Source organism: Crassostrea angulata, chromosome 4, assembly GCF_025612915.1.
Source record: "Crassostrea angulata isolate pt1a10 chromosome 4, ASM2561291v2, whole genome shotgun sequence".
Lineage (NCBI taxonomy): Eukaryota > Metazoa > Mollusca > Bivalvia > Ostreida > Ostreidae > Magallana > Magallana angulata.
In genome coordinates, this window is record NC_069114.1 from 46,024,108 (window position 1) to 46,036,466 (window position 12,359).

At 33.5% G+C, this 12,359-nt stretch overlaps 1 protein-coding gene across 1 annotated transcript; it reads left to right on the forward strand.

Moving 5' to 3' along the window:
* Nucleotides 1-713: 713 nt before the first annotated feature.
* LOC128180004 (60S ribosomal protein L35a-like) lies at nt 714-7,735 on the forward strand. The gene is made up of 4 exons (XM_052847736.1): nt 714-868; nt 2,381-2,533; nt 6,670-6,817; nt 7,676-7,735. The coding sequence occupies exons 1-4, from the start codon at nt 822-824 to the stop codon at nt 7,697-7,699; spliced, it is 372 nt and encodes a 123-aa protein (XP_052703696.1). The 5' UTR covers nt 714-821; the 3' UTR covers nt 7,700-7,735.
* Nucleotides 7,736-12,359: the final 4,624 nt, after the last annotated feature.

Below are 12,359 nucleotides of genomic sequence, written 5' to 3' on the forward strand. Positions count from 1 at the left end.
TGGAAATAAACACATTCCACTGATCTTTTTATGTGTTTTGGAAACACTTATGGACAAACTTTGTATTACAAAATCAATAACAAATCTGCTGATTTTAATTTTTTTGTAATTTCATGGCGACATTAATTGCACCCATTTATTGAGTTTGAGTGTGAACATTTAGAGAAGAATATCACGGGGCGTGTTCCTTCTCAATCTGAAACGTAAATAGACTAACATCTTAAACTCAGATTATTTGAAGATGCAACAAATGATCCTGGCTTAAAGTTTAGTACTTTTTCTCACCAAGTGCTAGTTCTCATCATTGCAAGAGAACGCCACAATTGAAATACACTGAAATGAGTGGTAGCAAAATACTTATTCAAGGACAATTCATGCCAAGTACCCATTCAATTGATCCGAGATGCCTCCGACTCCAACCCCCCTTATATATATATATGTGTGTGCGGGGAAAGTGGGAGTTAGAGTCAGAGGAATCTCGGATTACTATTGTATGAATATAGGTAGTGGGCAATATTTCATATTGGTCTTGGATCAGTCATGTTGGTGAATTTGCACTACTCGGGCTAAAATTAAAAATTGAGTTGTTCGGTGTACTCTGTATGATTAATCAAAATGGGCCCTACCCAGTAATTATTTTCAGCATTTTGAATTTGAATTAAAAAATAAAAGCTACCAGTATCTACGTACCCACCTTGAAAAATCTGGGTTGGAGTACATCAAACATGTAAATTAATAATGCTGGCCTCAATAGCTTAATTTAGATTAGTTGTGAAACAGGCTTGTTAAAAATGTTGTCTATCTTTTAGGCAACAAGGACAATGGCGGAGGCAACAAGTACAGCTAATCCACCGAAGAAGCTGGGAAGGTAAAGTACATTATTTTTTTTTTTTTATAATTGATTTACACAGAACATTCTGAACTTCCAGTGTGCCTACTACAATGTTTTGGTGAAACTTTTCAATGCATTTTTATACCCCCGCAAACGAAGTTTAGGGGGGTATATTGGTTTCACCCTGTCCGTCTGTCTGTCCGTCCGTCTGTCCGTCTGTCCGTCTGTCTGTAGACGCAACTTTGTCCCCCCTATAGAATTTTTTATTACTGCATGGAACAGTTTGAAAATTTGTACATATGTTGAACACCATCTGAAGATGTGCACCTGCAATTTTTTTTAAGATCAGACAAGATTTAATGATTTTATGACAGTTTTCATTTTCCTTATTCTATATATTGTACACTAATGTTGAAAAGTAAGGGAGGTAATCCTTACAGATTTTATTAATTAATTAATAGAAAACACTCTAAAATATATTTATATAAATACATCCAGATGGAGTTTTTTGTCTTTATGTCTTAATTTATAAAAAAAATTATTTTTTATAAGTATTCTATCAACTGACGATGCAAAGTTTTTGTTTGTCAATGATAAATTCTTAGGAGCTAATGAGAACATCAAAGACAAGTGTGGCTGAATTCATTTGTCCCAAGGGAGCCATTATCTGAGCCATGGTTCAGATGGAGCATGTGTTTAGAGGAAATTGATAATCTGTAAAATGGGTGATGGTTTTGGGGCTATTTTAAAACTGTTTCATGTAAACCAAAAGGTCTATCATTATAAGGAAATAAATAATATAATTATTAATAAAGAAGTTAAACTATTTTTAGAGGTTGTTTAAATTTATTTGTCAAGTAATTTGATGAAGTGACCCTATTGGGCATTAATTTAAATGAAATTCAAAATTACTGATATGATTGTAGTGTTTTGGCAATTTTAAAATTGTTTGTAATATTAAATTTTCTTTTTTACATATTTTTACATAGTATGGTAATTATGGTAATGTTTTGGGAGTTTATTAAATTTAACAAGCTCATCAAAGAAAATCATAGTCGTATGGGATCAATTTTCTGATATGGAGTTCAATTGTGCCATAGGAGAAAGTGAGGAAAATTTGAAACAACTAATTGCATCTGTCAAGACTCTTATTGGAAAGATATTGAAAGTTTTATCAACAGAAGAGCATTGCTTGGCTACCGGTATTTCTATTCACTGCAAAGGGAGGAGTTATTGTCATTTTGTTGGTTTTTCTTTAAATCAATTAAATTAAAAAAATATATCATCAAATACATACATTTGTAAATGTATTACTGTTATAGATATGTATTTACAGTGAAATTCTGACAATTTTGATTTTAATTTTTCTTTGTTAACTATTTTTTTTTTTTTTACAATTCTAGAATTTTTTTTGGTATGTGTTCCAAACCTTAATTATTATTCAGTTCAATTATTTGTCCCATTTGAAATTAGCCTAGCGGGGGTATTAGTCCCATTAGGACAGTTCTAGTTATGGCCTGGAATGTAAGTCAAAGTATTTTTTTTCAGGTTGTATTGCAAAGCTGTTTTCACTGGATACAAGAGGGGACTTAGAAACCAGCATGAAAATACTGCACTGTTGAAGATTGACGGTGTTGGCTCAAAATCAGAAACTCCATTCTACTATGGCAAAAGATGTGCATATGTATACAAAGCTAAGAGGTACCATTGTCAATACCGTGATCTTGTGTAACTTGTGACTAGAATTTTTGTGTTTTTGAGATGAGAGTTTCCTAATTTTGTATTGATGATGACACCGATGACGAGTCTGACCTTCAGATTCACTCGTGGACTGAACAGTTTTTGTTGAGTCTATTGAGTAGAATTCTGTGTCCATGTGAGGCTACTTGAGGCATTTGTCTGAAATACAGTCTTACCATTTCCTATCATGCGATATGTGATATTGTTTCATGAGAAACCCAAGTCTTCTGTGCCCCTCACTTTGTGAAGTTACTTATGTAGTACAACTCAGTATCGGACATAAGTCACTTACAAAATTCTCCAGGCTTCTCTTTCCTGTCTTATTTGTTTCAGCTGGTGCCATCAGGGCTCCCACTGGACCAAATTTCCCTTTCGCCACTTTTTGCGCATCGTTACGCGGCGCAAAATGTTCATTAACTAATACTTTAAATGTAACACTTATTTACTGAATAATATGATATAATGTTATATTTATCCCTTAATAAGTTAATATCCAGTAAAACATCAACTATAAACCAACACTTATTTCTAAATGATAAAAAGATAAATTGTTTGATATATTTTATTCAGATAACAGATCAAAACATGTAAACATATATCATATCATAACCCATGTGTTACATAAATAATAAATAAACTGTCAGTAGAACAAAGCACTACAGTGACTATACTAATGTTTAGAAATATTAACACAGCTCTACATTAACACTGCACAAACACATTTCACATCACATTTGACTTGATCACAGATATCATCACTGGTTAAAGTTCACATGGAAAATCCTTCTGGCTTTCAGATGTATTAGATGCTTGAGCAGGAGGGGTTGAATGTTCAGACCCCGAATTGGAAGAAAAGCCAAACATTGACAATTTCTGAATTTTAGACTGACAAGGGTCAGAAGCTACAAGTTTACGTTTCCCCATATTGACAAGCCAAATGTCAAAAGTAAATGGGGTACATGGTCAAGCAAGATTATCATATTTATACAGTAGCGCACTGGACATCAAAGAAATTAATTATTTGCGTTGATATGTCCACATCAATAACGACCGACTGCAGTGTTTTGAAATTTCATGAGAGAAAAGCAAACACAACCCAATTATAGAAAATTTTAATAAATAGTTTCAACGTTATCCAAATACAAATGTTCGGGATACGATTGATGTATACATATTATACGCATTTATATAACCAATTATTTAGCGATCGGTGCACTGGTTACGATTTGACACTAATATTGAGACGATAACAGTATAATGAGTGAGACCTTAAATGCTTTAAAAATTGACCACAAGCTGTGTATACAACCGTCTCGTGCCCGATTACATAGCCAAATATTACCTGAGGCTATTATTTGGCCAGAGGAGCGACGCGAGATTTCCGGTCGCGTGCGATGACTAAATAAACACACTCTGACTGAATCAACAGGTGCATATTTTAAACGAAAACTGAACACTGATTTTTTATACCATTTTATTACAAAAAAAGGATTTTCACCACATTCAAATTTCTTTTCGCCACATTTGAAAAAAATTCGCCATTGGCGAAAATGGCGAAGCCCAGCTCGAGCCCTGGGTGCCATGACATTCCTATACTATTGGTGTCAGCCTCCAGCTTTCTCCTCAGTGTGTTTCTTGGCCTAATCCTCTTAGGCCAAAAAAAAAATTAATCCTGTTTCCTGTCGCCCGACCAACCCTATTTATTACCCTCCGACCCTAAAAGTTTTTTTGTGATCATGGTGGTGATTGGTAACTTTGCCAGAATTTCCTCAGAAAGAGAAGTGAAGATGACCAAGTCTTCTGAGTTCATAATCATGTAAATTAACCTCACTGGTGAAAGAATGATAGAAAATTAATCTACAGACATTTTTACTGCATAAATATACCTTGTGGTGAATAACTTGCGACTATCTTACCTTAAGGGGTTATAAATACGGGGGATGCAACAACATACTGTATATTGGAAATTACAAAAACAATGTTTATTACTTTAAATCCTGATATTACAGTTAGTCAAAAACCTGTTTTAAGTTAATAACTGCAATAAATGTTAAAATTATCATAAAACTGCTTTCTATATTATCTTGAGAATTAAACAAATCCTCTACATAACGTACGGTAGTAAGTGGGTCAAAGGGTTGGACTAATACCCCTAATACACGGAAGTACAGAGAGTGATTTAATTAATCATGTTGATATTGACATTAAGCTAATACAATACAAAAATATTTATCCAGAAAAGGATAAATACATTCATACACTTAGATTAAATTTTGCAAATAATATTAGTTTTTATTTTTAATTAAAAAATCAATCTATTTTTTTTCTTTGCCTGTTGTTTTCTATACATTACATGCATCAACAATACAAAGACCTTTGGAAATTTTAAATCATCTATTTACATACTGAACACTGGGAATATACATCTCTCTCATTATTACACACATGCTCCAAGTTTTTAAAAATAAAATATTTTTTAAAAATAAATTTTTTTTCCTACCTACCTACCCTAATTTTTTTGGTCAAGTGACAGGAAACAGGAATATTTTTTTTTTTGGCCTTAGGTTCTCAACAGGATTTCAAAATATGACTTGTTGAGTAATGTTGCTATGTAGCATGCATATATGTGCCCTATCCACCTTTGTAGTCTCTAAGGTCTTCATAGTTTCCTACTTAATTAACACTCAGCTAGTATTTGTTCTAAGCCAGAGGTGTTGATTGTTAATGGTATTAGGCCAACTTATCAAAGAATTGTCTTTGTGAGATTATGATGAACGTTTTGACCAAGTTTTTTTTTCTCATAGTTGTCCATGATGTCAATGACCCTTTAAGCAGTGTTTCAGTCAGAATATTATTTATTGAGTTTTTCTAACAGAAAATCTTTACTAATGTTGAGATGTTGTATTGATGATGACACTTGATGACGAGTCTGACTTGCAGATTCCCTCATGGACTGAACAGTTTTTGTTGAGTCTATTGAGTAGAATTCTGTGTCCATGTGAGGCTAATTGAGGCATTTGTCTGAAATACAATCTTAACTCTTTGATCATTGATTTTGGTCATCTCTTTGCCATAGTGACTACCTTAACCAATCAGTCAGTGTCGTTAAACTTGGGATAAGTTTGCTTATTTGAAATTGTGGTGTTCTTGAATCTTGATATCTGGGGAAAGAAAGTTTGCATTACACTCTCTGGTCTTTAATTTTTCCTTGCCATAAACACACTTAGTAAAAACACCATTGAAATCTTCAAATGAAAATATTAGCAATGGTTAGTTAAGTGATTAGTTATGGTCCTGATATATGCATCTGTTGAATGCAAGTTTTGGTCTTTTCTTGTTATAGTGGTGATAAGTTTTATCTGTGCTTTCATATTTCGAACAGGAAGAACATTCTCTAACTATGAGATACAATGGTTAAATGAAGTTTTACTTATGTTGTATAACCGTATTGATGATGACACTGATGACGAGTCTGACTTACAGATTCACTTGTGGACTGAACAGTTTTTGTTGAGTCTATTGAGTAGAATTCTGTGTCAATATGAGGCTAATTGAGGCATTTGTCTGAAATACTTTTTAGTACGCAGGTGTTTGCAGAAGATCAGATGTTGATCAGCCAACATCTTGGGCACAATTTTATAAAAGGTCTTCAATCTTTATTCAAGTATTGGTTATGCAAGTAAATTACTCCTGTTGGTTTTCAAAAGAACAAGGTTCATCGGTTTTATTGTGATATCCATGTTAAGTAGTGTATGACAGTTATATAGGGAGGTGTATATATTCATAATGCTGATGAGTAGGGCGTCTAAGTTGCAAAATTTCTTATTCATCACATTTTTTGTTGAGTCTATGGAGTAGTATTCTATAAGTCTAGGTGTCTATTGACATTGAATGATTCTTAACAGAGCACAAGTCTTTTATTATCAAATCTATATTTAACCAGATTAATTTTAGATATGATGGTTATAATACACACAATGATTCTAATGTTTACTTCATTTGATTAATACCAAGTAAGTGTGCATCATTCCAAAACTTTTCATTTATTGTCATAGAAATTTGAAAACAGCTTCAGTTTTATTTTGTTTCGATTACAGGAAGACAGCATGCCCTGGACATGACAAAGCTAGTCGCATTAGAGTCATCTGGGGCAAGATAACCCGATCACATGGAAACAGTGGTGCTGTTCGGGCCAAATTCAGGAAAAATCTCCCCTCAACAGCAATGGGAAAAAGAATCAGAGTTGTAAGTTTTGATTTAGATTTATAGTCTGGATAAAATACTTATATTTCATGGTTTTTTATGGCCCTGATAATATTCAAGTTGACAACTTAATTCTTTTTCTGTTGAATTCTTTCATGAGTCTTTCACATTTTAAAGAAAAAAAGGTTTTCAAATCTGTACAAACTGCTTCATTCTTTACACATACAATGTACGATATTTTTATGTGTGTAGGATTTAAAAATAGCCGAAAAAAGATAGAAGTCTTAAAAATTAAAAACCTCAAAATGTACAGATTATTTGCATACTAGAGAAAATAAAAGTCCCTCTTCTATTGAACTTATCTGAATGTGTCCTCAAGCTCTATCCACATAGCTTCATTAAACAGTCCTGTCTCCCTGTATTGTGATATTCTATCAATAAAAAGTTGAAGATAGAATGAGGACCTCTCAGATCAGTTCTACCTGACACTGCGTTATATTGATGATGACACCAGATGACGAGTCTGATAGAGAGTTATGTCCCTTCGCAGAACAGTTTTTGTTCTGTGTATCGGTCTGACTTTGCATTTTATGAGGCTACTGAGGCATTTGTCTGAAATATGTACTAATAACTATTATAAGATTTGATTAATTATTTTACTGTACCTATGCTTTACTTGTGAGACTGATGTACATTGTACATGTATCACATGCATACAATTTATCAACTGGCATAAATAGATATCTTTGTCACACAATATTGTTATACTTGCGTATCCTGAATTCTCAATATTAGAAATAGATAGACCTGTGTATATATCAATCATGATATTTTCAGTCTGTTTAAATTGAAAAAAAAAACCCATTCTTTTGCTTCATCTTGGTATATTTGTCATTGTAGATGCTGTATCCATCACAGATATAAGTGTTAGCAGTACAAAATAAAGTTTAAAAAAAAGAATGAATGCTTTGTCATTATTTTCAAAAACTTGGAAACCTTTCTCTGGAAAACCAGATCTTAATTTAAAGTACTAGTACTTTACCTGATAGTTGTAAATAAGGTGGATCAAGGAACATTTACAAGGATACTATGGAATCATTTAAGTTTGTGGGGGCCAATTTTCATGGATTGTGAATTTATGTTCATTTAAGGAGATGTAATTTCGTGGATGCGTCGGTTACTGTTTCAGTAACAAAGATAACTCTAAAATTGTTTTCGTTGAGGATTTGAATTTGTGGGGGAGGGCTACCCACGAAAATTGAGCCACCACGAATTCTAATGATTCCACAGTATTTAGTATGAATAATATGTGAGGTTTTATAGTTATTATAAATAATATACAATTATTTAATGCTTGAGCAGTCAATAGACCAGAATATTTTTCCCGAGGTGCAGGGAACAGCTCAGTATGATCTATTGCCCGAGGCCAACGGCCGAGGGCAATAGATCATACAGAGCTGTTCCCTGCACCAAGGGAAAAAAATTCTGGTCTATTGACTGTTCAAGCGTTAAATAATTGTTTTATTACCTAATTCCTTTTTTAGTTTTCGGGGTTTACAATTTGCATATTGCAGATGGTTTTCGTGCCATTATGCAATATACTAAGATTTATTTTTTTTATCTTTTACATGCACAAAATATGTTGCATGCATTACAACATCTCAATTTAATATTAGTTTACACAAAGAAGGGGAAGTCTTCAACCCATTCGATTTTAAATACATGTAAGTCTTTTTACCTTATATGAGGCTTTAAAACTGTTGATTATTTGATACTCCGTTTTGATAACATTGAATTTGGTTTCAACAAGTACTAAAAAAAGCGTCTATGTAAAGGAATATACATTCCATGAGAACTATCGAAAGGATGTAACATTAATATACCCGCGTTCTGAAATACGTTGCCGGTCCAATAGATCGCAGTCTATTGACCGGCAGTCCAATAGATCGCAGTCTATTGACCGGCGGTCTAATAGATCGCAGTCTATTGACCGGCAGTTCAAAATAGACGCAAATATTTAATATGTAATAAAACAACAAAATCCCTTTGATTAGGTAATAAAATAGACGCAAATATTTAATATGTAATAAAACAACAAAATCCCTTTGATTAGGTAATAATACTTATTATTACCTAATCAAAGGGATTTTGTTGTTTTATTACATATTAAATATTTGCGTCTATTTTGAACTGCCGGTCAATAGACTGCGATCTATTAGACCGCCGGTCAATAGTCTTCGATCTATTGGACCGCCGGTCAATAGACTGCGATCTATTGACCGCCGGTCAATAGACTGCGATCTATTGGACCGGCAACGTATTTCAGAACGCTGGTATATTAATGTTACATCCTTTCGATAGTTCTCATGGAATGTATATTCCTTTACATAGACGCTTTTTTTAGTACTTGTTGAAACCAAATTCAATGTTATCAAAACGGAGTATCAAATAATCAACAGTTTTAAAGCCTCATATAAGGTAAAAAGACTACATGTATTTAAAATCGAATGGGTTGAAGACTTCCCCTTCTTTGTGTAAACTAATATTAAATTGAGATGTTGTAATGCATGCAACATATTTTGTGCATGTAAAAGATAAAAAAAATAAATCTTAGTATATTGCATAATGGCACGAAAACCATCTGCAATATGCAAATTGTAAACCCCGAAAACTAAAAAAGGAATTAGGTAATAAAACAATTATTTAACGCTTGAACAGTCAATAGACCAGAATTTTTTTCCCTTGGTGCAGGGAACAGCTCTGTATGATCTATTGCCCTCGGCCGTTGGCCTCGGGCAATAGATCATACTGAGCTGTTCCCTGCACCTCGGGAAAAATATTCTGGTCTATTGACTGCTCAAGCATTAAATAATTGTATAATATGAAGAATTGATATCTATTCTATAACCAAAAGTTAACAATGTAACCAATTGTCAACTTTTTTAAAAAGCAACATAATACTTAATATGAAGAATTGATATCTATTCTATAACCAAAAGTTAACAATGTAACCAATTGTCAACTTTTTTAAAAGCAACATAGTCTGAACAGTGGTCAACAGTTTAACCATTCGACAAGGGATTTTTATGGTTAGATAGCCATGCAACATTTTGAGAATTTATTATTCAATATGTCAATTTCTTGTACATGTTTAAGGTCATAAGATCTCTGATCTAAATATTGTTTTCTTGTGAACAAAATGACCAATCTTTATTAAAAACATTCATATTATCTATACCGTTTTATTTTATCAGATATACTTGTATGACAGTGTTGTGTTGTGCACATACATCACAAGGATACCTGCTATTCTAATTTTCCCCACACATCACTCGCCATGCATTATTTCGGCTTTATATTATGCTGAATAAATTCTTAATAAGCCTATTCTCTGTGTAATAAGATTGTTATTGAGTTTATAGTTATAATCTGTCGGGAAGCAGAATAATTTGGCGTAATTAAAAATGTATGGTTCTTTGTTCTACATAGAAATTTTGTTTGTACATTTTCCAGTGTCTTTATCATTGTAATAAAAATCGAAATTGTAACGCATTGTACAACACCTGTCATCAGTGACGCAAAGGACGTTCCGTTGGGACGCAAGCGTTGTAAGCAGTTTAATTTAAGATAGCTGTAGATTATTTAAACAAGAAAATGCTTTCTTTGGTAATTCGTGCGGAATATGAAAGTGGCGACATTGCCGAAAAAATGCATAACCCGCAAACAATCTGAATTTCTACCAGCGCCTAAATGAGACTCGTATCGTACGAGGACTCGCCGCTATTACGAGGTTGCACGAGCAGGTAATGGGTAAACCATGAATTAGAAGTAATTAAGAAATAATCAATTTTTGAGTATTATGAGGTGATCAAATACGATCGGGAGATATAAAATCTTCTTTTATGTTGACCACAATATTTCGGGTTCAGTCTGTCACAATAATTGATTTATTCTAACCTGTTTAAATGGTAATAGGTTCAAACATTAGAAGCTTATTAATATCTTGTTAAATTAATATGTAAGCAATCGAGTATAATTGGTATTTTAACTCATGTGGATCATGGTCTAGGGGAAGGAGATGGGCAAGAAATTGAGAAAACATACCCTGAAAATTTGTCAAATCGTTCTGTAGTATTTACAGTTTATTATATAAGATATTCATCAAATTTGCCTATGCCATTTTTAGCTCACCTGAGCCAAAGGCTCAAGTGAGCTTTTCTGATCACAATTTGTCCGTTGTCTGTCGTTGTCGTTGTCATCGTCGTTGTTGTCGTCGTCGTTGTAAACTTTTCACATTTTCATCTTCTTCTCAAGAACCACTGGGCAGATTTCAACCAAATTTGGCACAAAGCACCACTAGGTAAAGGGGATTCAAGTTTGTTCAAATTAAGGGCCACACCCTCTTTAAAGGGGAGATAATTGAGAATTATTGAAAATTTGTTGGTATTTTTCAAAAATCTTCTTCTCAAAAACTAATCGGCCTGAAAAGCTTAAACTTGTGTGGAGGCATCCTCAGGTAGTGTAGATTCAAGTTTGTTCAAATCATGGTCCCCGGGGGTAGGGAGGGGCCACAAGAGGGGGATCAAGTTTAACATAAGAATATATAGAGAAAATCTTTAAAAATCTTCTTCTCAAAAACTAATAGACCAGAAAAGCTAAAATTAAAATGGTAGCATCCTCAGATAGTGTAGATTCAAGTTTGTTCAAATCATGGTCCCCGGGGGTAGGGTGGGGCCACAATTGGGGGATCAAGTTTTACATGGGAATATATAGAGAAAATCTTTAAAAATCTTCTTCTCAAAAACTATTGGGCAAAAAAAGCTAAAATTAAAATGGAAGCATCCTCAGATAGTGTAGATTCAAGTTGTTCAAATCATAGTCCCCGAAGGTAGGGCGGGGCCACAATTGGGGGATCAAGTTTTACATAGGAATATATAGAGAAAATCTTTAAAAATCTTCTTTTAAAAAACTATTAGGCCAGGAAAGCTCAAATTAAAATGGAAGCATCCTCAGATAGTGTAGATTCAAGTTTGTTCAAATCATAGTCCCTGGGGGTAGGGTGGGGCCACAATTAGGGGATCAAGTTTTACATAGGAATATATAGAGAAAATCTTTAAAAATCTTCTTTTCAAAAACTATTAGGCCAGGAAAGCTCAAGTTAAAATGGAAGCATCCTCAGATAGTGTAGATTCAAGTTTGTTCAAATCATAGTCTCTATGGGTAGGGTGGGGCCACAATCGGGGGATCAAGTTTTACATAGGAATATATAGAGAAAATCTTTAAAAATCATCTTTTAAAAAACTATTAGGCCAGAAAAGCTAAAATTAAAATGGAAGCATCCTCAGATAGTGTAGATTCAAGTTTGTTTAAATCATAGTCTCTATGGGTAGGGTGGGGCCACAATTAGGGGATCAAGTTTTACATAGGAATATATAGAGAAAATCTTTAAAAATCTTCTTTTAAAAAACTATTAGGTCAGGAAAGCTCAAATTAAAATGGAAGCATCCTCAGATAGTGTAGATTCAAGTTTGTTCAAATCATAGTTTCTGTGGGTAGGGTGGGGCCACAATTGGGGGATCAAGTT

What these genes read in the sequence shown, in the direction of transcription:
- LOC128180004 (XM_052847736.1), top strand. Translation starts at nt 822, where the DNA reads ATGGCGGAGGCAACAAGTACAGCTAATCCACCGAAGAAGCTGGGAAG. An exon ending in CCACCGAAGAAGCTGGGAAG is followed by an intron (nt 869 to 2,380) that starts GTAAAGTACATT and finishes ATTTTTTTTCAG; the next exon opens with GTTGTATTGCAAAGCTGTTT. An exon ending in TATGTATACAAAGCTAAGAG is followed by an intron (nt 2,534 to 6,669) that starts GTACCATTGTCA and finishes TTTCGATTACAG; the next exon opens with GAAGACAGCATGCCCTGGAC.